Source organism: Thalassophryne amazonica, chromosome 3 (assembly GCF_902500255.1).
Source record: "Thalassophryne amazonica chromosome 3, fThaAma1.1, whole genome shotgun sequence".
In the NCBI taxonomy this organism is placed as follows: Eukaryota; Metazoa; Chordata; class Actinopteri; order Batrachoidiformes; family Batrachoididae; genus Thalassophryne; species Thalassophryne amazonica.
Window position 1 is genome coordinate 25,020,484 of NC_047105.1, and position 26,014 is coordinate 25,046,497.

The following is a 26,014-nucleotide window of genomic DNA, read 5'->3' on the forward strand; positions in this document are numbered from 1 at the left end:
GATGCTGGAACTTTTGTTTGGTGCCGTTCCAATGAGATTTATAAAGATGACTGCCTGAAGAGAACATGTAAATTTTCACATTCATTGATGATATGGGGCTGCATGTCAGATAAAGGCACTGGGGAGATGGCTGTCATTACATCATCAATAAATGCACAAGTTTACGTTGATATTTTGGACACTTTTCTTATCCCATCAATTGAAAGGATGTTTGGGGATGATGCAATCATTTTTCAAGATGATAATGCATCTTGCCATAGAGCAAAAACTGTGAAAACATTCCTTGCAAAAAGACACATAGGGTCAATGTCATGGCCTGCAAATAGTCCAGATCTTAATCCAGTTGAAAATCTTTGTTGGAAGTTGAAGAAAATGGTCCATGACAAGGCTCCAACCTGCAAAGCTGATCTGGCAACAGCAATCAGAGAAAGTTGGAGCCAGACTGATGAAGAGTACTGTTTGTCACTCATTAAGTCCATGCCTCAGAGACTGTAAGCTGTTATAAAAGCCAGAGGTGGTGCAACAAAATACTAGTGATGTGTTGGAGCGTTCTTTTGTTTTTCATGATTCCATAATTTTTTCCTCAGAATTGAGTGATTCCATATTTTTTTCCCTCTGCTTGGTCTAAAAAAATAACCGTTACTGACTGCCACAATTTTTTTTCCCTGATTTCTTATAGTGTTTCTTAAAGCCATAAAGTTGCCATTTGAAATGACTTTAGTTTTGTGTCATGTCTGTGATCTGCTTTTTTTCTACAAAATTAAACAACTGAATGAACATCCTCCGAGGCCGGTGATTCCATAATTTTTGCCAGGGGTTGTATAAGATGATCTGCTGCTAAGGATGGAACCAAATGAAGATGAGTTTAAATATTCCTAGTCATCACCAGATGTTGGTGTGTCTACTTTATGATTCTTTGGAGCAGGAGCATTATAAGTCAACCACACCTTCAGGATAGAACAGAGGAACTCGAACTTACAGAACATCACCATCATTAAAAACTGGACTTCAAAGTCAATGAGTGGAACCATTTTAAATTCAGGAGATGCTGCAGAGTTCTCAGACATGAATAGGGCTTCACCACCTCAACCATATTTGCGGATCAGGTGAACTAAGGCTGTTAAATCTGTTGAAATAGCTGCCATACCAATATGTGCTTCAAGAAACAAAGTTAGCTCCTAAAATGTTGTCCGTTTGTCATATATTGAACCAACACTATGGCATTGTAGTAGCCCATTGCCACTCATATGTACTTAAATCCAACCACCACAAGATGGAGTCATAGCCTTAGGCAGCAGAATTAATGAAACCAGAAAATGATTTACATGTTGATTCTGGAGAGACCCTCTCAACATTCCAAAGAGCCCAAATCTCTCTGTGATATGTATAAACATGGTAACACCCATTTTTGCAAAGCAATACATGCCATCAAGCTTTTCAACCATTTTGGACCCCACAGCAAAAGCAAGGCCATTTGTATAATTTTTAATGACAATGATGTGTACTAAAAATAGAACATCAGCAATGTTTTCAATGTGATAAGCAGCATAGGAGAAACTTCTCTTGTTTTCCATCAGAGTTCCATCTTAACATGAGGATGTCCAAAAATCAGAGGACCATAAATCAGGTGGGTGTTGTTTGGAGCTGGAGAGTTGTGCCAACACAGCTGTTGGCGGTTGCTAAAAGTCACATGATTGAGAAACATTACATGGACAATGACTGAAGGGTTGTTGTTAGAAGTTGTAGGGTCAAGGTAGAGGGGCGTTTTCAGAAGTCATAGGGTCGAACCATCATGGAGGTTAAGCGCAGGGAGTAGCTGGGGCCTCTGAAGTGGTGCCATTTGATGCCGTTGAGCTTCCTGATGTTGTGACCAACGGTGTAATAGATACCATTCAGGTTGGAGAAACCACAGGCATCAAACCACCAACCTGAGGAACACATTGAAGGGGAGGAGGATGGATGAAAGGATGAACTAAAAGAAGAAATAAGGAGTGAGTGAGGGAGTCAAGTTGGAATAAATTTTGAATTTAGATAAATGAAAAGATGGAAATGGGCAGCATCATGGTTTAGTGGTTAGCACTGTTGCCTCACAGCAAAAAGGTCCATGGGATCAATTCCCATCTGTGTCCTTTCTGTGTGGCATTTGCATGTTCACCCCATGTTTGCGTGGGTTCTCTCCAGGTGCTCCGGCTTCCTTCCACATCCAAAGACATGCTGGTTAGGTGGATTGGAAACTTTAAATTGTCCGTAGGTGTGCATGCAGATGTGAATGTGTTTGTTTGTCTGTATGTGGCCCTGCGACAGACTGGCATCCTGTCCAGGGTGTACCCTGTCTCATGCCCTGTGACTGCTGGAGTAGGCTCCAGTTCCCCGTGACCTGATCTTGGATAACAGGTTGAATTGTATATGAGGTTGTATGTATACGTATGTGTGAAAAGATGGAAATTTATTTACCCGTATTCTTTCTTCCATTGAGGGAATACCATGTATAAGGTGCAAGTGAGAAGTTTTGAGCATGACCCAGAAAAACTAGGGTGTGATTCACCTTTTACATTCTGAGAAACCAACAGCTCTCAAGAATGTCTGACGTTTTGAATCACTGGATGTAATGTTGCAATGTTAAACTTATTTATTTATTTTTAATGTCGCTGCACATCATAAGCCTTCCTGATTCACAGTGACACATGGGACTGTACCATGATGGCGACACCAGATGTTAGCAAGACATCAACAAAAGTGTGCCACATAAAAATCAAACACCCATGTCAGTAATGTCTTTAAACTGATTTGAGAAAGAAAACTCTGCACGAGGATAGAGGAGGAGAGAGGTTACCTCCAGTAAGCATCAGGGCACATTTGCAGTGGTCACAGTTATCGTTGTCCTTGTCTCGGGTGCTGAAACCAGTCCCATGGGTGGCCAAGCTGCTCTGTTTCCCCGCTGTACCGCTGTAACCTCTCAGATAAAGTCTGCACACATGATGGTCAGTTTACACTCAGTCAGAAATATTTGAGCATATGCAAAGTTTTAATGCCAGCTGTGTGGCACATCACTTTAGAAATGAAAATAAATAATATATATGAAATCCTGCTGATTTGAGCGTAATGACGTCCACATCACATGACTGTGAAGCAAGTACACCAGGGTAAGACCCTTGAGGCCCACTGATGCCAGTGGGCCTCAAGTCCACAGTGAAACAGGTAATGTCAAATGTTGAACGCTTCCTGGCATGGGTGGAGCTAGAGTGGAGGCCAGGGTTGCACTCACTGATCTGTATATATTACTGGATAGCTCAATGGCCCACACACTTCGTACAATCCGCTGAAGCAATCTGGCGGCCATCTTACCACTCCAAACATATGCAGACTGCACATAGACAGCTTATTAGAACATCAACTATTTCAAGTAATAACTATGCTGATCCTCTCATTTACTTATTTTTGTTCTTCGGATAATGTAAGATTCCCTGCAGTGACAACATTTATTACACACAGCTCTATGAGCTTCAGCCTCATATAAGTAATAAAGCTCATAGCAACAATGCCTAAAATTCCAAAACTATGCACAAGTATACCTAATTTGCACAGTTTACAGCTGCACATGAAGGTATTTTTAACAAAATGACAAAGAATAAAGTATGCGCTTCAATAACGATCAATAGAAAAAAGCGTTGAGGAGCGGGACATTGGCGTGGTAATATGGCAGCCGATTTGCTTCAGAAATATTGGCCAATGAGCTGTCCAGTGTTATACATTGATCAGTGGTTGCACTGGACTCCCCTGAAATCTGATTGGACACAGATGATTGACATGTCATGGCATCACACGTCTGGTTGAAAAGAGCTGCATTTTGAAATCAGTGACACATATTGACTGCTAGGCCTCTCCTGTACAGTAGTGAGTGCTGTGAAACCACAAAAAGTTCTAATCCACCTTAGTAGAAGAACAAAAATGTTTGACTTAGATTTAAACTGAACACGTCATTTAAACCGTGGACTAATAATGACACCAAAGTTATGTTGGTGAATAAACGACCATATTTTATGCCAGAAATGAGGTCTAGGGTGTTAAAAGTGGCATTTCTCCTTTAATTTGAGTTGTCTTACACTCAACAAAAATATAAACGCAACGCTTTTGGTTTTGCTCCCATTTTGTATGAGATGAACTCAAAGATCTAAAACTTTTTCCACATACACAATATCACCATTTCCCTCAAATATTGTTCACAAACCAGTCTAAATCTGTGATAGTGAGCACTTCTCCTTTGCTGAGATGATCCATCCCACCTCACAAGTGTACCATATCAAGATGCTGATTAGACAGCAAAGGAGAAGTGCTCACTATCACAGATTTAGACTGGTTTGTGAACAATATTTGAGGGAAATGGTGATATTGTGTATGTGTAAAAAGTTTGAGATCTTTGAGTTCATCTCATACAAAATGAGAGCAAAACCAAAAGTGTTGCATTTATATTTTTGTTGAGTGTATATGTATGCATGTTTCTCCAGTGATTTTTAAACGAAGAGGCAGCTGTTGATTCATGAGACATAATGTGAAGATGCTCAGGTTGAAAGAAATACAAGTAATTTACTCCTTCTCTGTTCTGTATAAAACCTGTGTTAACCTCTTAATTTTGCTCTCTGAGGGACTTATTTTTAAATAACCTCTTAATTTTGCTGTCTGAGTGATACACCAGTGACACAAGTCTAGATAAATAAATCTAAATTTATCTTCCTTAAACTCAAACTGAAAGCAAATCTCTACAACTTGATATACATTAAAAATATAAAATACAGCTTCCTGATGAAGTGGTGTAGAGGAGGATTTTAAATCTTAAAGAGAAGACCTGACAGTTCAGATACAATTTGACAGAAAGTACATCTGAGATGAAAGCCTAGATTTGTATTTGTACTACCTTTGTATTTCTTCATAGTTGATGTAAATAAAGTCCAAGACATATTCAGTGACTTGGAAATGTTCATGTTTCCATCCCTTGACTTGTCTGAAGAAAACTGGCAATAAAACTGATAATTATTTACAGGTTTTATCAAGTTTTAGAGATTTGCTTTCAGTTTGAGTTTGAGGAAGATAATTTTAGAAATTTTATTCTTTATTTATTTATTTATTTTGTATTTCTTGTATTTAAAATGGCATAAACAAATTAAAATGTGTGAAATTCAAAGTGTTCCAATACTTTTGGAGGGCACAGTATCCTAACCTTATGATGAGTGCAAAATAAGTGTGGTATTATTACTTTTTTGTTTAAGAATGTTTAATTTTCACTGTTGCAGCACTTTGTGTGAAATCATAGTCATATCGTATATCATATTGATATGACAATATTGCAATACAATAATTTGGCAATATTGTACAGCCCTACTGTCAACAAGCTGAAAACTTTGAATATTAATTTACATCTACATAAAAAATGCTTAAAGTGGTAGGGGGTTGAGAGGGCTGTAATTAGGGGCTAGGGGCTTTCAGCTTCTGGTGGAGCCCACAGAAGTTGAAAGGCAAAAAAAAAAGAAAAAAAGAAAATGCTTTAAGGGGGGGGGGGTCTGAAAGGTTTTAGCTCCCCTGAAGCATTTGCTCAAAAAAAAGTCTGAAGGACCTAAATGATATGGTGAGATGCTGAAGAGCTTCGCTCGGTCATGTCATATACATATTACCACATTATACTTTGGACTATCTATGACTGAATGTGATGGAGTTATGGGGTAACAAACAAAAATATAACGCAATGCTAAAATACCCTCAGCCGTATGAGCATAAAAATAGGAAACAGAATCTGACCTTTTGACCTCTTTAAATATGTCTTTGAACTTGTCCAAGGTCTGTGTCCCAAGAATGCTCCCTGTGAATTTGAAGACCCTGGCAATAATAGGACTGGACATATGCTGAGCACAGACAGATGGACAGGTGGATGGATGCAAAGCTTTCGCAATACCCGATGGCCATATTTTGGCACTGGGTAAAAATGGTAACAAATTTCAGTTTATACAGGGGTCAAAAGCTAAAGTTGCTCCAACTTTGATAAAAAAAAAAGTGATGCAAATTATTGGTTGAGCACACCGCTGAACTGATAGTATTGCACACCGGGCATTTGCCCAGTGGCCTGATGGCCTACTGGCCTGCGGATTTTTTTTTTTTTTTTTTTTTACGAAGTAAAGCGAGCTGTGAGCTTTTCATCCGCGTTTTTTTTTTTTTTTTTTGTAGCAGCTACGACTCGTCCTCACCTCTTAAAGCGTGGTGATAACAGCACACCTGTACTGAGCTTTACAAAGACATTTTTACGCTTTTTTCCTCCTTTATTTAGAGCTGAGCTGAGCCGCTCCGTATCTGCACGTTAAAACAGCTGATCCTCCGCGATGCGTCAACAACTAACACTATTTTCCACTCAAATGCACCTAAACTCTCTTTCTGGGGAGCGCATGATGTGAAAACGCAATAAAACTTTCTGACCTGTAAATCTGGTCATGTTTTCTGCATAAATAAATGTTATCCACTCTTTGTGCTCAAACGCCAAAGCAGGGGCGAATCCAGATGGAATGGGGGCGTGGGGCAAGGATGTCCCCCCTCACAACACCCCTAGATTAAAGGTCCAGTTTTGAAGCCTTTTTTACTACAACTACTAATACTACTTAAAATAATAATAATTTCGACAAGTAAAATGTTTAGAGAAAATTTAAATGTTAAATGTTAGAAAAATGTTAGAAAGAATTTAATAGTTACATTTATTAACAATGTAAGTTAGAAATTACACGTTTTACTGTTACAGTGCTGTCAACAGTTAAATATGAGGTCAAGAAAGAGGTCTTTATTTTACTTTTCATAAAATAAGTATATATTTTCATTGAAGTCAAGAAAGGGTGACTATAAAGTCAGGCGGGGACCACTACGGCCATGACGGTAAGTGAAGGCTAACTTCAGCTATTAATTGATGAACGGCAACCTAACTTGTTCATAAATCAGACATCTGTGTGTGAGAGAGACATTCTGATCTTCTGGTCCGAAGTAAAGTGCTGTCTAACTGGGTCACTCAGATATGAATTAAGGTTGGATATTATTTCTGTTCGTGCTAACTCTGCCAGTCACGTAACCTAGCCTAGCAATGTAACCTGTGTAAATGGTGTGCATGGCTAGCTACCATGCTGTCGCCACCAGGTTGTTTCTTTATTCTTTATTCTATTTGTGTGACGGTCGTACGTCGGTCATACGAAGTATGCTGTTTTGCACAGTCTGCGGTGCGGTGGTGTGGTATAACGGTGTCCTTGTCTAAAATGTATTTTCCCAAGTCCTGGCATAATTTCACATACCTAACATTTTACTTTAAATTGAGAGTCATTCTCTAAGTTGATTAGCAACACAAATTGGTAATAAAAGAAATCCTTGATGTTACTTGTAGCTTGTAGTGAGATAGACAACTGTCTCCATCTTGTGGCCTTTTTGTGTATTGCAGTTTCAAAAGTTCAACCTTTGTATCCAGTCATTGGTCCAGTCATCCAGTCATTTCTTGCTTTATATGATGAACTGTATCACACAAGTAATGATATATTATTTATAGTATAGCCTACAGTATTTCTATAACAAATGTTTTTATATAATTTCTACTCGTATTTCTAAATTTAAGTAACAAGGCTGAATGAAATGACAGCTTATTATGTCTAAAAAGTAATGTGACCTACTGTCAATAGATCGTACTTTTGATAAGCCTATGATAACTGCATTTCGGAAGAACTTTTCATAATGTTTCTTATAGTGTTAAAATGTATGTGTCTCCTGGTGCACATTGATCGGTTAAGGGACCAAAAAAAAAAAAAACACACTGTCACAGCAGGCTTAATTTTTTCCCCTTCGATACCTGGTGGTGGCCTGGTCTTGGTTCAAAATGCCCGGCCGGAAAAATTTCCCCAGTCCAGCCCTGGTTGAGCGAATGGGGTTTTAAAAAGGACTAGTTTTCAACATCTGTCATGTTTAGTTATGAAGTTATGAAGGAACACATGTCATAGAATCCAGGGGCCAATCCAATGACCAATCTAATGACGTTGACCTTGTTAATCCAGTGCTTTGGAGACCAAGCATTCAACACAGTCAAAACCATTCCATTTATTAATTCTATAAGCTAAACCAATAAGCTGTAGGCCATGGTATACTCAGATTGGACTGCAAGTGTTGTTTAAACCCCTTAAGTGGTGCCAAAAACCTGCTTGGCCCATGTACTGTTTACTTTGTGTGGAGAATATATTTGGACACTTCATCGTGTGCAGTTACACACCATATGTAGAGTTCTACTGTTACCTGTACTGCTGTATTTCACTGGCCAGTGTAAAGCGGTCATACAGGGAATGGGCTGAGTTTCCATCCCAATCTGTAAGGTCCACCCTTAAAGAGTACTGAACCTGATTGGTCAGAAGGTATAAAACTTCATTACCCAACCAGTGCTCTCCGAACACGTCCCCGAAACCCTGCAGAACGGTGTTATTAGGGACAAATTAGCAACAGATTTGTTGCATTGTTTTATTTGAATAACTGTTTCAGAAAGGAGACATTCACCATTTTGTATTCCCTCCAGCTCCTCTGGAAATCCACAGAGCCATTAGAGCGCCGCTGGAAAACCGTCCAGCCTCCACCATCTGTTTCCATGTCACAGTAAACCTTCAGGAGACGTCAAGTAGAAGTAACCATGTGAGAAAAATCATTTGTAATATCTGCAGTAAAAGTAGGCTTTTAAATCAGCTCCAACTAGAAAACAGCACTATGTTACAAACTGACAACAAAATTACACTGTAAACGAGGGTTTGTTGAGTCCAGTTGACTTAGTCAAGTCATGTTGTTGCTTTGAATGTGTTATGGCAATGTGACGTGACAAAGGTATTGCAATGTGGTTTGATTCCCTGTTAAACAGGAAAATCACTAACGTCCCTTGGGCAAAGTTCATTAATCCCCAAGTTGCTCCAGACATGCAGCTGGGGATCTTCCTATGGATCCATTCACACTATGACGTGAACTGTAGTAGATTCTCAAAAATCTTCTGTGGGCAAAAATAACACACCAGTGTCTGTGAATAACTGAATCACTGTAAAGCGCTTTGAACATTTTCATAGAAAAACGTCACTGACATGTCTACTTAAATAGATGCTAAAACTATCTGTAGCATGATTTACATGAATCTATTTTACCCACAGAATTCACTTAAGATCGAACAGTCAGGGTGCAACGTGGTCACAGCAACACTGATGCTAAATACTATATGTTGCATTAACTTAAACGAGAGCTCTTGGTGAAATTCGATTGTACCTCCATTAATGGTAAATGTCCACCAGATGGAAATATTGTACCATTTCAAGAACCTTGAGTACAGGCTGTTATGGGACATGACATGAACCTGTTACTTATAGTGAAGGTAATGAATATATTTTTAGATGCAGCAGGTACACTTAGCAGGGGTGGTGGCCAAGTGGTTAATACACTTGGTTTCAGTACAGAAGGTTCCGGGTTCAAATACCACCCCTGCCACATTTCTCCATGTAATGTGGAGTTGCGCCATGAAGGGCATCCGGCGTAAAACCTGTGCCAATTGAACATGCAGATCCACCTTGGATTTGCTGTGGCGACCCCGAGTGCAAACAAGGGAGTAGCCGAAGGGACTTACTTTTAGGTAGACTTAAGATTGCACAGAGGGGGTCAGGGAGTGACAATACAAGTCTTCCAGGTGAAGAACACAGTCAAAGCTGACAGGTGCATGCTGGGATGAAGGCTGGAGAAACTAACTCTGAAGTAGTGGCAGAGAAGAAGTTGGGGCATTTGCACAAAAGTGATGCACAGCTATATCACGACTTTAGCAGGAAGTTGTCGATGCTTTTACAGAAAGAGTGTGTTTGGTAGGTCTGATATTGAATAGGGTCTGTCATGTAACTGTGTTGAGTAGGGCTGTCTGAACGAGTTCATCTTTTCATGTGATCATCACCTGCACGGGCTCCGTCCTGTTGCCGATGTAGATGTAATACAGGTCGCTGACAGACTGTCCAGCTTTGTAAGCATCAGCACAGTCCTTCCACTTCTGACGTCTATGAGAAGACCCTAAGCACGCACGTACACACACACACACGCACACACATTATAGTGTCAGCCTTTACAGTAATGTTGATTTTTCTGTCCAGAGATGCTACTTTTTATTTCCCTGATAATATCCAGTGTTTGTATTTCCTGTATGAAGTCATATTTACAATTACAGTAAAACTCACCAAAACCATCATCATATAAACCGGATATTCGCACTCGTCGGACAAAAGCAAAAGTCCAAATGCTTTTGTACAGTTTTCCATGTAATAAACACTGTATATCACAGATTTTGTATTTTCACTCACATTGGACAAAACATGCTATCCAATCGCAATGTGTTTCCATTAAAAACCCCTTGCATCTACTGGACAGAGCAATCTGCATGTGCCCAGTAACAGATGTAAGAAATTAAGTTCAGCACTGACACTCGCCGATTTGAGGAAAGTAGGTATAGTAGTTCCTTGATTAAAAGCCTGGGTGTTTATTTATTTATTTATTTTTTCCAAAACGGGACAGGCTGTTATTCAAGGCAGGTGATTATTTACAAAATGCTGCTTGGTGCCTGCACTGTACTATGGTGTTGAGCTTCACACATATCCCTGGGTGTGACAAACCAAACTGAACCAAACCGCTGTAGATCAGAGCCCATAGCCTGGCTCTCCGGAGCCTGACGCACACCTGCTAAATGATGGACATCACAAAGGGCTGTGATTTGTCACTTTTCCGGTTTCACTCCTTCCTCTCCTGTCCTATTTTAAACGTTTTTGCAGTCCTCATGCTGATTACATTTTGATAGATCAAATGTGTTTGGCAGAAAAAGTCCATAAATATGACCAACTTTACAGCACGGAGTCAGAAAAATGACCTGCAAGAAATTTTACATACCGTATTGTTGGATTGGAGGTTGATGATTGCAAAATGAAATGGAGCTTGTTGAAGGACAAATTAATCCAGAAAAAGGCACTGTTTCTGCTGTAATTTGCATAAAGACGCAACAGAGAACTTTAAAAGAGTCACGTGCATATCAGCATCATTGCATGGTCATGGAGTTACAGAGCTGCAGAAGCATAAATCAGGCTTTAGTATTTTAAGTAGACTGTTCAGTGCCTCCTAACTGTATCTAATCTGTTACATACATATGGGTGATTCTTTAACTACGGGCACGATTGGCCTTGTAAATGTAATTTCCACCACACCATTGCCTTACAATATAAAGCGCCTTGGGGCAACTGTTTGTTGTGATTTGGCGCTATATACATGTGCTCTGATGTTACTGTTTATCTCCAGAGAAACTACCCAAACAATCTTTCATACAAACTGTTAAGGGACATTACAGTGTTGTAGTGGAAATTACGGCAATAGTGTGGGACAACTACATTTTGTTTAAAAAATCACAACAGTTGAACAGTTGTATGACATTGAATACCCCAATTATGTTTTGACAACGTCACATGTGCGTCTGAGGCTGTAGCCGCGTGTGTCCATAAAAATGTGCATCACTTGACTCACCTGTTCTTATCTTTGGAGATTTTAATGCCCGTAGGTTAAATAAAATTCTTCCGACTTACCAACAGTGTGTTTCATGCACTACCAGAGGCAATAAGATAACTGACCTCTGTTATGGTAATGTAAAGAACGCATACAAGTCATAAGACATAACACCATAATGTTGTCCATCGTATCCTCACTTACTGCAAGAGGCTGCAAAGAGACAGTGTCATCAAGAAGCAGGTGAAAAAGTGGGATACCACTGTGATTGAAACTCTTCAGACCTGCTTTGAGTGCACCGAGGGGGAAGTTCTAAACACAGGGAAAAAGCCTCGAGGAGGCTACTGATGTGGTCACCAATCACATCCCTTTCTGTCAGGAGATGGTTGTCCCCACTTAGACTGTTAAGGTGTTCTCCAACAATAAGCCTTGGATAACAAAAACCCTGAAATCAAACCTGAATGAGAAGAAAAGTGCATTCTCCTCTCAGTGCAAACTCATGTAAACTCACTCAGGTAAATGCTGATATCATCCAGTCCAAGTGCCAGCAGTGTCTCTTTTCCCTCCGTAAACTCCACAGCCTGTGGGTTCACCAATCTGTTCTTACAGCATTCTACAGATGTTTCATTGAATCCATAATCACCTTCAGTGTCATTTCCTGGTTTGGAGTGCTGTCCAAGATCCAAAGGAACCCACAAAACAGAATCATAAAGCTGAGCAGCAAAATAATTGGACAGGAGCAGGAATCGCTCATCTCCGCTGACAAACCTGAAATCAGAGTTGTGAAAGTTGTACTGTGTGTGCACCTGCAGCGCTCGCCACCACGTTGATGAGGGTTTGAACGGATTCCATCAGGTGAGCCTGCTGCCGCTGCAGAGCCGTGTTGTTACTGCTGGCGACTCTCAGCTGTCTCTCCAAAGACTCGATGGCTGACATCTGAGTCCTGATGACAGACTGAGAAGAAAACATGCCGATTTCTAAATGTTAAGTGAAATAGTTGCATTCAAAATCAAAAGATAAACTCTCACATTTTGCTCACGTTTGGTTTGGTAAGACTCATCACAATTTTTATAGTGGTGGTGGTTTATAGTGCTATGACAAAATACAGAGACAAGTGCAATGAGACAGAGACGAAAGAAAACAGAGAGAGAAAAAAACAACTCAACATCATAACATGCTAACGGAAAGAAATGACCCCAAAAACTAGTAAATGTTAAAGTGAACAGAACAGCCAGAAAATAAAAGACTAAGACAAAACTAGAACGGAACTGACCATGGCTAAAGTATAAAAACTAACAAGAACAAAATGGCAAAACAACCTACAGACTACAGAATAACAGATAATGACTAAACAGAAAACTAAGTGATAAACTGAAAACAAAACCAGAGACAAAAGTAAACTTTACAGAAAAAGCCAGACTAAAGCATAACACAAGCAATGAAAAAAATCAAATCAAACCACATCAATTTTATTTATATAGCATCAAATCACAACAAACAGTTGCCCCAAGGCGCTTTATATTGTAAGGCAAGGCCATACAATAATTACAGAAAAACCCCAACCGTCAAAACAACCCCCTGTGAGCAAGCACTTGGCGACAGTGGGAAGGAAAAACTCCCTTTTAACAGGAAGAAACCTCCAGCAGAACCAGGCTCAGGGAGGGGCAGTCTTCTGTTGGGACTGGTTGGGGCTGAGGGGAGAGAATCAGGAAAAAGACATGCTGTGGAAGAGAGCAGAGATCAATCACTAATGATTAAATGCAGAGTGGTGCATACAGAGCAAAAAGAGAAAGAAACACTCAGTGCATCATGGGAACCCCTCAGCAGTCTAAGTCTATAGCAGCATAACTAAGGGATGGTTCAGGGTCATCTGATCCAGCCTTAACTATAAGCTTTAGCAAAAAGGAAAGTTTTAAGCCTAATCTTAAAAGTAGAGAGGGTGTCTGTCTCCCTGATCCAAATTGGGAGCTGGTTCCAGAGGAGAGGAGCCTGAAAGCTGAAGGCTCTGCCTCCCATTCTACTCTTACAAACCCTAGGAACTACAAGTAAGCCTGCAGTCTGAGAGTGAAGCGCTCTATTGGGGTGATATGGTACTATGAGGTCCCTAAGATAAGATGGGACCTGATTATTCAAAACCTTATAAGTAAGAAGGAGAATTTTAAATTCTATTCTAGAATTAACAGGAAGCCAATGAAGAGAGGCCAATATGGGTGAAATATGCTCTCTCCTTCTAGTCCCCGTCAGTACTCTAGCTGCAGCATTTTGAATTAACTGAAGGCTTTTCAGGGAACTTTTAGGACAACCTGATAATAATAAATTACAATAGTCCAGCATAGAGGAAATAAATGCATGAATTAGTTTTTCAGCATCACTCTGAGACAAGACCTTTCTAATTTTAGAGATATTGCGCAAATGTAAAAAAGCAGTCCTACATATTTGCTTAAAATGCGCATTGAAGGACATATCCTGATCAAAAATTACTCCAAGATTTCTCACAGTATTACTAGAGGTCAGGGTAATGCCATCCAGAGTAAGGCTCTGGTTAGACACCATGTTTCTAAGATTTGTGGGGCCAAGTACAATAACTTCAGTTTTATCTGAATTAAAAAGCAGGAAATTAGAGGTCATCCATGTCTTTATGTCTGTAAGACATTCCTGCAGTTTAACTAATTGGTGTGTGTCCTCTGGCTTCATGGATAGATAAAGCTGGGTATCATCTGTGTAACAATGAAAATTTAAACAATGCTTTCTTATAATACTGCCTAAGGGAAGCATGTACTATAAAGTAAATAAAATTGGTCCTAGCACAGAACCTTGTGGAACTCCATAATTAACCTTAGTCTGTGAAGAAGACTCCCCATTTACATGAACAAATTGTAATCTATTAGATAAATATGATTCAAACCACCGCAGCGCAGTGCCTTTAATACCTATGGCATGCTCTAATCTCTGTAATAAAATTTATGGTCAACAGTATCAAAAGCAGCACTGAGGTCTAACAGGACAAGCACAGAGATGAGTCCACTGTCTGAGGCCAAAAGAAGATCATTTGTAACCTTCACTAATGCTGTTTCTGTACTATGATGAATTCTAAAACCTGACTGAAACTCTTCAAATAGACCATTCCTCTGCAGATGATCAGTTAGCTGTTTTATAACTACCCTTTCAAGAATTTTTGAGAGAAAAAGAAGGTTGGAGATTGGCCTATAATTAGCTAAGATAGCTGGGTCAAGTGATGGCTTTTTAAGTAATGGTTTAATTACTGCCACCTTAAAAGCCTGTGGTACATAGCCAACTAATAAAGATAGATTGATCATATTTAAGATCAAAGCATTAATTAATGGTAGGGCTTCCTTGAGCAGCCTGGTCCACAAACACACAATGTAACTCTTTCTGTCCTTCTCTGTACTTTTCCAACAGTATTCTCAGAGCAAACATTGCATCTGTAGTGCTCTTTCTCGGCATGAAACCATATTGCTGCTCACAGATCTTCACCTGTTTTCTAAGCCTAGCTTCTACTACTCTTTCCCATAACTTCATGCTGTGGCTGATCAGCTTTATGCCTCTGTAGTTACTGCAGCTCTGCACATCACCCTTGTTCTTGAAAATACGAACCAGCACACTTCATCTCCACTCCTCAGGCATCCTCTCACTTTCCAAGATTTTATTAAACAATCTGGTTAGAAACTCTACTGCCATCTCTCCTAGACATTTCCATGCCTCCATTGGAATGTCATCTGGACCAACTGCCTTTCCACTCTTCATCCTCTTCATAGCAGCCCTCACTTCATCCTTGCTAATCTCTTTTACTTCCTGATTTACTCTCACCACATCATCCAGCCTTTTCTCTCGCTCATTTTCTTTATTCATCAACTCTTCAAAAATATTCCCTCCACCTTCTCAGCACACACTCCTCACTTGTCAGCACATTACCATGTGCATCTTTTACCACCCTAACCTGCTGCACATCCTTTCCAGCTCTGTCCCTTTGTCTGGCCAATCGGTACAAGTCCTTTTCTCCTTCCTTACTATTCAACTTCTTGTACAGCTCGCAATATGCCTTTTCCTTTGCTTTTGCCACTTCTCTTCTCACCTTACGCAGCATCTCCTTGTACTCCTGTCTACTTTCTTCATCTCTCCGACTATCCCAAAACTTTTTCACCAACCTCTTTCTCCTTATGCTTTCCTGGACCTCTTCATTCCACCACCAAGTCTCCTTGTCTTCCTTCCACTGTCCAGATGTCATACCCAGTACTGCCCTAGCTGTCTCCCTCACCACATCTGCAGTACTTTTCCAGTTGTCCAAAATTGCTTCCCCTGCAACTAGTGCTTCTCTCACCTGCTCGCTAAATTTCACACAACAGTCTTCCTCCTTCAGCTTCCACCATCTGATCCTTTGTTGAGCTCTCACTCTCTCTCTCTGACTAAGGTAACAATTAATGAAAACAATATGGCAAAACACCTACTTATGTTGCGTTTACACATAACGACGACAAGTCACGAATGCCACGAAGTACACATTCTTGGCCGCTGATCACGAATGTGATGATTCGGGGCAGAGGCGTCAGGTGTCCTCAGGAACTGCTGCAACCTGTTACCACACGTTACGATTAATGGCACGTGTTGCTGGAGAATTATCAGGAACCATTACGCACGGTCAAGAATAGTGTTCCGCGTTGTTGCGTGCTATTGCGCGTAACAGCGCATCGTTAAGTTCTGTCACGTTGTGAATGAGGTGAATTGTCTCCACACACACACCCATATTCATCCAACCGAATTCAGATCACTCCAGTTTTTCAGAACTTTGTGACTGCATGCATAGCTGGGCTCTGTGCCATGGAGTGGCGCAGAGAGGAGGAGGAGGAGACGGACAGAGCCAGATGTATGGCTTCATGCGGCTCTTGTCTCGCGCATTTTCCCAAACATCAGGCACATGCAGCAGGTGGAACACCTGCAGGAGCGCGCTGAAGAGCACTGAAATTAGACTTTTAGCCGACTTGGTGTCAGCAATCAAACTAAATGGGGTGCAGCAGGGTTTAATTGTGTGCGCGCTTCTTCCTCCCCCGGACTGGAGGAGGTGCAGAGATGTCTGGCTGCACGTGAGTCTCCTCTCGCTCCTCTGGCTCAGACTCGTTCTCCCGCTCATCGGTTACAACAGCAGGTGGAACACCTGCAGGAGCGTCCTGAGGAGCTTCAGCAGGAACTGTGGAACAACATTTGGAGCTGAGTTTAATTGTGCGCACGTGACAGAAAACTGATTCGTCAGGGCGCGCAGTGAAATGTGACAAGTCGTGTCAAACCTTGACAGTTTCCATGTCACTTCGTAATAACGCGTGACAGTTTGGGCTCCAAGAACCATCACAGGAACCACTACGAACGTTGTCACGTTCTATTAAGGATCAATACTCATCAAGACGGATCAATACGCTCAATTGCGACCTCCACGACGTGAGACGAAATGAGGGTGGTGTGTGACATTCATGGAAGATTTTTTGACAGGCAAAAACATGCTCCACGAATATCAAGAATATCACACACCAACACACACTATTAAGAAACCTATTCAGATGCGTTAAGTCACATTAAGAATGTCAGGAATGTGTCACGAATGACAGAAAAATGACATTAGTAACGCGTCTTGGTTATGTGTAAATGCACCTTAAGACAAAACTACACAATAAATGATGAACAGAAAACAAAACCAATGAAAACATGAACATGGCGGGAATACAAATACAGATGTACAGAACAAGAAAGCAAAGATCAATGAAAAAGTCATGACAGGAAGCCCATCAAGGGCAGGATCATGACAGATTTATATCAACCCAGTGATATTCACTAATTATATAGCCGATTTTTGTTGTGTGGGCCGCTGAAGAGGAGGTACTGCTGGCCCACCACCACCAGAGGGCGCCCTGCTTGGAGTGCGGGCTCCAAGTACGAGAGGGCGCTAGACCCAGAAGAAGTGACAGCTGTCACTCATCCTCTGCACCAGCTGTCACCCGTTCATCATCACCACCATAAAAGCCGGACTTCAACTCCACCTCCCCGCCGAGAAATCGACTACCATTACCAAGGTAATTTCTCTGTGAACTTAAGACTGTGTATCTGTCTAAACTCTTCTTTGCAGCCGTTTTCCTGTCGGTGAGACTCGTCTGTGGAGGTGGCGTTTGAGGTGTTCAGCGACGGCTTCGCAACACCTCCCACCCAGATAAGTGCTCAAATAGGAGCTGCACGAGTGTGTGCTTGGAGGTGGAGGCACTTCCTCCCTCGTTAACTGTGGATTTACTGAGTGTGCGGACTCACACTCACTCATCATATTTCTGCTTTCTGCCAGCAGTACCAGGGTCGACAGCCGAAGACAGAGGCCACCTGGGGACTCGGGACTTGGCGGCTCCGGTGTTCTTCAGACCGTTGGTGGTGGAAGCCGTGTGGGACGCGGCTTCTCTCTCGTCGGGGGTCTTCTATCTTCGAGCCTGCCCACACGTCACCTGGTGTTAAATTGACTGTGCAGATTACAGTACGTTTCGTTGTGTATTATCGCAACATTAAATTGTTACCTTTTTGGCTTATTCATTGTCCGTTCATTTGCGCCCCCTGTTGTGGGTCCGTGCTACGACACCTTCCCAACAGGTTTTTATTTTATTTTGTCTCCACATCAGTGGCGCAATGTGGTGCAACACGTCCCAGCTGCTCGATGTCGTGCACACTCGTACACGAGGGTGTTGTGAACGAGTGTGCACGAAACTGTCACAGCGGGATCATGCACGCCTGGTTGTCGGCTCAATGTTTTCGTGGTTCGCTCATACGAGCTGTTCCACCATGATTCGCCCTGATTTGTACTTATTCGTACTATGTGTGAAGGGGCCCTAATGAATGCACAATATCCACAAACTAAATATAACGAAACAAATTTGAAAATGTATATTTTACCTTTTGTCAATAAAAATGAACACATATTTTTTTCTTTTCTTTTATAAATGTTATTCTTTTCATTTATAATTCAAAATCAAATCACGATTTCTGTTGTGTGGGCCGCCAGAAGAGGAGGTACTGCTGGCCCACCACCAGAGGGCGCCCTGCCTGAAGTGCGGGCTTCAGGCACGAGAGGGCGCTGCCGCCATGGACACAGCCGGGGGTGACAGCTGTCGCTCATTACCTCTTGACAGCTGTCACCCATCTACTCAACATCATCTCACTCCATAAAGACCAGACGTCATCTCCACCTCGTTGCCAAGATATCATACTTCATTGGAGGTAATATCCTCAGCTGTTTTGTAATTGCAATATTTGTATATTGTGAGTGTTTGCAGGAGTACCAGTTCCTCCGTCGGTGGAAGCTGTGAGAGCGCTGAAGGCACTCTTTTCCCCTGAGGACTCTACAGAACTCTGCAAGTTATTGAGTGAGAGGTGGAGGTGGCATTCCCACCGTTGTTGTTACTGGGTGTACACACACCTACACTTGACTGTCTTTGTTCTTCGCCAGCAGTACCAGATCCGACAGTCTGGGACGGTGATCACCTGGGAATTCGGGACTTGGCGGCTCCAGTATTCACCAGGTTCTGGGGCGGTGGAAATCGTGTGGTTCCGGCTCTTCTTAGGACAGACGTCTTCTATCCTCGAGCCTGCCCACACGTCACCTTTGTGTATTGACTGTTATGATATTCTGAGATTGTCTGTATGTTCGTTGTGCACATTCACAACATTAAATTGTTATATTTTGGCTCATTTATTGACCGTTCATTTGCGCCCCCTGTTGTGGGTCCGTGTCACTACACTTTCCCAACAGGATATCTCGGCCAGCGTCATGGACTCCGAGGGGCGTCACCCGGCTGTTGAACGACCAATGGGAGAGCAGGGAGCACAGGCGTCTGCAGGAGACGTGATTGGTGAGCTGCAGCACATTCTCACCACCTTTACGGCTCGGTTGGATCAAATGACTGAGCAAAACATCCTCCTGAACCGCAGGGTGGAGGCTCTCTCCACACAGATGGCGGCGAGTGCTCAGGGCGCTGCTGCAGCTCATCCTCCTGCCGACCCTGTGCAGGATATAAATGTTCCAGTGGTGGTTCAACAACCCCTCCCACCATCCCCTGAAGCATACATAAGCCCTCCTGAGTCGTACGGAGGTTGTGTGGAGACGTGCGCGGATTTTCTTATGCAGTGTTCGCTCGTCTTCGCACAACGTCCCATCATGTACGCGTCAGATGCTAGTAAAATAGCTTATGTGATTGCTCTGCTTCGGGGTAAAGCACGCGCCTGGGCTACGGCGCTCTGGGAACAGAACTCACGGTTGTTGTCAGCATACACTGGGTTTGTGGGGGAGTTCAGAACAGTGTTTGATCACCCTAACAGAGGAGAGACCACTTCAACCGTGCTGCTGTCAATGAGACAGGGACGCAAGAGCGCAGCCGCTTATGCAGTCAACTTCCGCATCGCGGCTGCGAGGTCCGGCTGGAATAACGTTGCGCTCCGCGCCGCCTTCATAAACGGACTGTCGTTGGTTCTGAAGGAGCAGCTGGTAGCTAAGGAGGAACCGCGGGATTTAGATGGGCTTATCGATCTCGTTATACGGTTAGACAATCGGTTGGAGGAACGCCGTCGGGAGCGAGGCGAAGGACGTGACCGGATACGCGCCGCCCCTCTCCCTTCCGGGTTCGAAAAGGGGCCGCCCTCCCCACGCTCCACAGCCGCAGCGCTTTGTGGGGCAACAGCTCCCCCTGCTGACGTTGTTAGGGAAACGCACAGGGCCAAAATGGGGAGGCTGATCCGTGGAGAGTGTTTTCTCTGCAGCTCAACTGAGCACACACAGAGAAACTGCCCCAAACGGCCAAAACGACAACACTCGCCCTTAGAGACTGGGCTAAGGGGGGGTCAAAACATTCAAGTGAGACACACACAAATTGCCACACGACTCCCAGTCACAATCCTGAGCGGGGATTTAACCCTTCAAGCCCGAGCACTGGTGGACACGGGGTCAGAAGGGAATCTGCTAGACAGCAGATGGGCAAGGGAGGTAGGGCTCCCTCTGGTGGCGCTTCCTTCGCCGTTGCAGGTGCGGGCACTAGATGGCACCCTCCTCCCTTTACTCACACACAAGACACAACCAGTAACTCTGGTGGTGTCTGGAAACCACCGGGAGGAGATTGAATTTTTTGTAACTCCTTCTACCTCCCGCGTGATTTTGGGCATCCCATGGATGTTGAAGCACAATTGATTGATTGGCCGTCTGGGGTGGTGGTTCAGTGGAGCGAAACCTGCCATCGGGGGTGTTTAGGATCCTCGGTTCCTCCCGGTTCACAGGCTAAGGAGGAGGTCAAAGTCCCTCCCAATCTGACGGCAGTGCCGGTTGAGTACCACGATCTTGCTGACGTCTTCAGTAAGGATCTGGCACTCACCCTTCCCCCGCACCGTCCGTACGATTGTGCCATTGATTTGGTTCCAGGCGCTGAGTTCCCGTCCAGCAGGCTGTACAACCTCTCACGACCTGAGCGCGAATCAATGGAGACCTACATCCGGGACTCATTAGCTGCCGGGCTGATCTGGAACTCCACCTCCCCGATGGGGGCAGGTTTCTTTTTTGTGGGCAAGAAAGATGGCGGACTTCGTCCATGTATTGATTACAGGGGGCTGAATGAGATTACGGTTCGCAACCGATACCCGTTGCCATTGTTAGATTCTGTGTTCACCCCCCTGCATGGAGCCAAAATCTTTACTAAGCTGGATCTTAGAAATGCGTATCACCTGGTTCGGATCCGGAAGGGAGACGAAGGGAAGACGGCATTTAACACCCCATTAGGTCACTTTGAGTACCTGGTCATGCCGTTCGGCCTCACCAACGCCCCTGCGACGTTCCAAGCCTTGGTTAACGACGTCTTGCGGGACTTCCTGCACCGATTCGTCTTCGTATATCTGGACGATATTCTCATCTTTTCTCTGGATCCTGAGACCCATGTCCAGCATGTACATCAGGTCCTGCAGCGGTTGTTAGAGAACCGACTGCTTGTGAAGGGCGAGAAGTGCGAGTTTCACCGCACGTCTTTGTCCTTCCTGGGGTTTATCATCTCCTCTAACTCCGTCGCCCCTGATCCGGCCAAGGTTGCGGCGGTGAGAGATTGGCCCCAACCAACAAGCCGTAGGAAGCTGCAACAGTTCCTCGGCTTCGCTAATTTCTATAGGAGGTTCATTAAGGGCTACAGTCAGGTAGTTAGCCCCCTGACAGCCCTGACCTCTCCAAAAGTCCCCTTCACCTGGTCGGATCGGTGCGAAGCCGCGTTCAAGGAGTTGAAACGACGGTTCTCTACTGCGCCAGTTTTGGTGCAGCCCGACCCTAGCCGCCAGTTCATGGTTGAAGTGGACGCCTCTGACTCAGGGATAGGAGCCGTGCTGTCCCAGAGCGGAGAGACCGATAAGGTTCTTCACCCGTGTGCCTACTTTCACGCAGGTTGACCCCGGCTGAACAGAACTATGACGTCGGCAATCGAGAACTCCTTGCGGTGAAAGAGGCTCTTGAGGAGTGGAGACACCTGTTGGAGGGAGCGTCTGTGCCATTCACGGTTTTCACTGACCATCGGAACCTGGAGTATATCAGGACCGCCAAGCGGCTGAACCCCAGGCAAGCCCGCTGGTCACTGTTCTTCGGGCGTTTTGACTTCCGGATCACCTATCGCACCGGGACCAAGAACCAGAGGTCAGATGCCTTGTCCCGGGTACATGAAGAGGAGGTCAAAACTGCACTGTCGGATCCACCGGAGCCCATCCTGCCTGAGTCCACTATCGTGGCCACCCTCACCTGGGACGTGGAGAAGACCGTCCGGGAGGCCCTGGCACGGAGCCCGGACCCAGGAACAGGTCCGAAGAACCGTCTGTACATCCCACCAGAGGCCAGAGCTGCAGTCTTGGACTTCTGTCACGGTTCCAAGCTCTCCTGTCATCCAGGGGTGCGAAGGACCGTGGCAGTTGTCCGGCAGCGCTTCTGGTGGGCGTCTATGGAGGCAGACGTCCGGGAATATATCCAGGCCTGCACCACCTGTGACAGGGGCAAGGCAGTACACACGAAGGCCCAAGGACTCCTCCAGCCGCTGCCGGTGCCTCATCGCCCCTGGTCCCACATCGGCCTGGATTTCGTCACGGGCCTCCCGCCGTCCCAGGGCAACACCACCATCTTCACGATAGTGGACCGTTTCTCCAAGGCGGCCCACTTCGTGGCCCTCCCGAAGCTCCCAACAGCCCAGGAGACAGCAGACCTCCTGGTCCACCACGTTGTCCGTCTGCATGGGATACCCTCCGACATCGTCTCAGATCGTGGTCCCCAGTTCTCCTCACACGTCTGGAGGAGCTTCTGCAGGGAACTGGGGGCCACCGTGAGCCTCTCGTCCGGGTACCATCCACAGACGAACGGACAGGCAGAGCGGGTCAACCAGGAACTGGAACAGACCCTCCGCTGCGTCACATCCGCGCACCCGATGTCCTGGAGTAACCATCTGGCCTGGATCGAGTATGCGCATAACAGCCAGGTGTCTTCGGCCACCGGCCTCTCCCCATTTGAGGTGTGTTTGGGGTATCAGCCCCCGTTGTTTCCCGTGGTGGAGGGAGAGGTCGGTGTGCCCTCGGTCCAGGCCCACCTGCGGAAGTGCCGTTGGGTGTGGCGCTCCGCCCGCCCTGCCTTGTTGAAGGCCCGGACGAGGGCGAAGACCCATGCAGACCGCCGGCGATCCCCAGCCCCTGCTTACCAGCCCGGGCAGGAGGTGTGGCTTTTCACGAAGGACATCCCCCTCCAGGTGGACTCCCCGAAACTCCAGGACAGGTACATTGGCCCCTTCAGAATCCTCAAAGTCCTCAGTCCTGCCGCAGTGAAGCTCCAACTCCCGGCTTCACTGCGGATCCATCCGGTTTTCCACGTGTCACGTGTCAAACCTCATCACACCTCACCCCTCTGTGCTCCCGGACCGGCGCCCCCTCCTGCTCGGATCATCGACGGGGGGCCGGCTTGGACGGTGCGCCGGCTCCTGGATGTCCGTCGGATGGGTCGGGGGTTCCAATATCTGGTGGACTGGGAGGGGTATGGACCCGAAGAACGCTCCTGGGTGAAGAGGAGCTTCATCCTGGATCTGGCCCTCCTGGCCGACTTCTACCGCCGACACCCCGACAAACCTGGTCGGGCGCCAGGAGGCGCCCGTTGAGGGGCGGGGTCCTGTTGTGTGGGCCGCCAGAAGAGGAGGTACTGCTGGCCCACCACCAGTGGGCGCTCTGCCTGAAGTGCGGGCTTCAGGCACGAGAGGGCGCTGCCGCCATGGACACAGCCGGGGGTGACAGCTGTCGCTCATTACCTCTTGACAGCTGTTACCCATCTACTCAACATCATCTCACTCCATAAAGACCAGACGTCATCTCCACCTCCACCTCGTCACCTTTGTGTATTGACTGTTATGATATTCTGAGATTGTCTGTATATTCGTTGTGCACATTTCACAACATTAAATTGTTATATTTTGGCTCATCTATTGACCGTTCATTTGCGCCCCCTGTTGTGGATCCGTGTCACTACACTTTCCCAACAATTTCTTTTTCATTTCATCTTTTATATCTAAAATGAAAATTCAAATATCAATAAAGTAAATATAATAATTACACGCACTACTACTACTACTGCTACTACTACCACTACTAATGATAATAATAATAATTTTGATTATAAAACACTTTCAGTTAAAAATGTCAGCACTTTCCCTAAAACAAAAATAGAATAGATAAAATATTTTAAAAATGTAATACACAAAAATGGATTAAAGAAAACATTGAAAGCAAAAACATATAAACACATCACATCATTCAGACAAACAAACTGATTTAATATCAATTAAAACCATATACTGGTAATTACAGTATGTTTTTATGCATTTTTGTTAGGTTGATCTTAAATGTTTCCTTATTAGTGGACTTTCTGCAGACTGAAAAGGTTGGAGCACAATAAGAGAAAAGTCGTGTTGTGGCCTGCTGACTTCTTTTTAACTCTAAGAACACAAAGTAAGCCTGCATCCTGAAACCACATGAAATAGTACATGAGGCTTGATCAACTCCTTAAGAAGGTACAGAATTTGATATTTTACATCTATTTTAACATTAGATTCTGAGTTCATTTGTAAATGGAGTTGCTCTTGTTTTTTTAATCAATGACTGTTACTCATGTTTTACATTATGTTTAGACTGTTCATTCTGAGATTTTTTTTTAAAGATTGTAGCTTGTGCATTTTGTACATTATTGTCAGTCTGTGTCTCATACCAGACTAAACTGTTGCAGAATTGCTTCAGCTGATTCAGCAGTAAAGAGTGTCTGGCCTGTTTGATGTGTGCATGAGCTGAGCCATCACCTTATAAACTCACAGCTTGACCTTATAAATGTAAGATATTTGTAGTGAATTAGACAATTTAAAATCCTTCAAATGTCACCCCTGATGGTTACACCATCAAACAAAGTACCTGCAGCCGGTTCTTCTCCTCCCTCATGTTCTGCAGCTCTCCTCTTTGCTGAGACTCCAACATCTGAACTTTACTCTCCAAACGACTGACGAGAAAACACAAACGAGAATGACTGACCGCTGCACCACAGATCAGCAAAACAGGTCCCCTAGATTGCGTTCCCTTCAGTTGAAAGGTTGTTGTTTCAATTCTGTCTTTGTCCTCTTCCTTATTTATTGAGTTATTTTTAACTGTAACTACCCTGCGACCTGATCCCAGATAAGCGGTTGAAGATGAATGAATGAATAACTGTAACTGCCATTTGACAAAAGTTTATTTCCTGCTGTTCCTTATCTTAATAACTTCATAACATCATGGTATTATTTTATCCTTTGTGTTTTGCAGCAGCTATTTAAAAGGGAAATGTAGGAAAACACTAAAACGTTAGACGAGGCAGTTCGAAAGAGGGATTGCTCTGTAAGTGATTACATTTCACTCCGAAATAAATTGTGGAATGTTTCCTGTTATTTTGAGATTATTTAAGAGACACACTGAGGCAGAATAATCCTCAAATTCTGTGAACAACAAATCTGTCAGTAAAGGAGCAGAGGTTGGAACTCCAGAGTTACTCCGTCTTGATAAAGAAGCTGTAAAACAGCAAAACAAAGAATAACAGTCCAACTATTGCTACATGGCAAAAACAGAGAACAGACCACATTATCTGCCTCATAGGACACAGCGGATGGGAGGATCTTTAAAGGCTCCTTGACAAAACACTTACCCCAGAAAATGTTTCTGGTTATGTAAAGCAAAGAAATAAAAATGGCCAAAATGCAAAAAAAAAAAAAGCTGCTGCTTATATCACAACAAACTCTCGAAAACAGAAAAAAGATGAAATAGTAGATACAGTTGTGGTCGGACATTTACATACACTCATCATGTGCATGAGTGTCATGGAAAATTTGGGCTTTCAATGATGTCTTTGGACTGCTCTTTTGTCAGAGTGGAA

At 44.0% G+C, this 26,014-nt stretch overlaps 1 protein-coding gene across 3 annotated transcripts in view; it reads right to left on the bottom strand.

Annotated features, from left to right (window-relative positions):
• Positions 1-720: 720 nt before the first annotated feature.
• The window catches only part of angpt4 (angiopoietin 4), a 136,136-nt gene continuing 110,842 nt past the window's right edge, over positions 721-26,014 (bottom strand). The window contains exons 4-11 of one of the 3 annotated variants that reach the window (XM_034165938.1): positions 25,027-25,111; positions 12,354-12,501; positions 9,965-10,077; positions 8,551-8,652; positions 8,296-8,462; positions 2,834-2,967; positions 1,778-1,928; positions 721-1,743 (exon numbers count right to left, since the gene is read on the bottom strand). In XM_034165938.1, coding sequence (XP_034021829.1) covers positions 1,734-1,743; positions 1,778-1,928; positions 2,834-2,967; positions 8,296-8,462; positions 8,551-8,652; positions 9,965-10,077; positions 12,354-12,501; positions 25,027-25,111 — 910 coding nt within the window. In that variant the 3' untranslated portion in view covers positions 721-1,733. Of the gene's footprint in view, positions 1,929-2,833; positions 2,968-8,295; positions 8,463-8,550; positions 8,653-9,964; positions 10,078-12,353; positions 12,502-25,026; positions 25,112-26,014 lie in introns of all 3 variants that reach the window. The other 2 variants (XM_034165939.1, XM_034165936.1) reach the window with 2 other exon arrangements.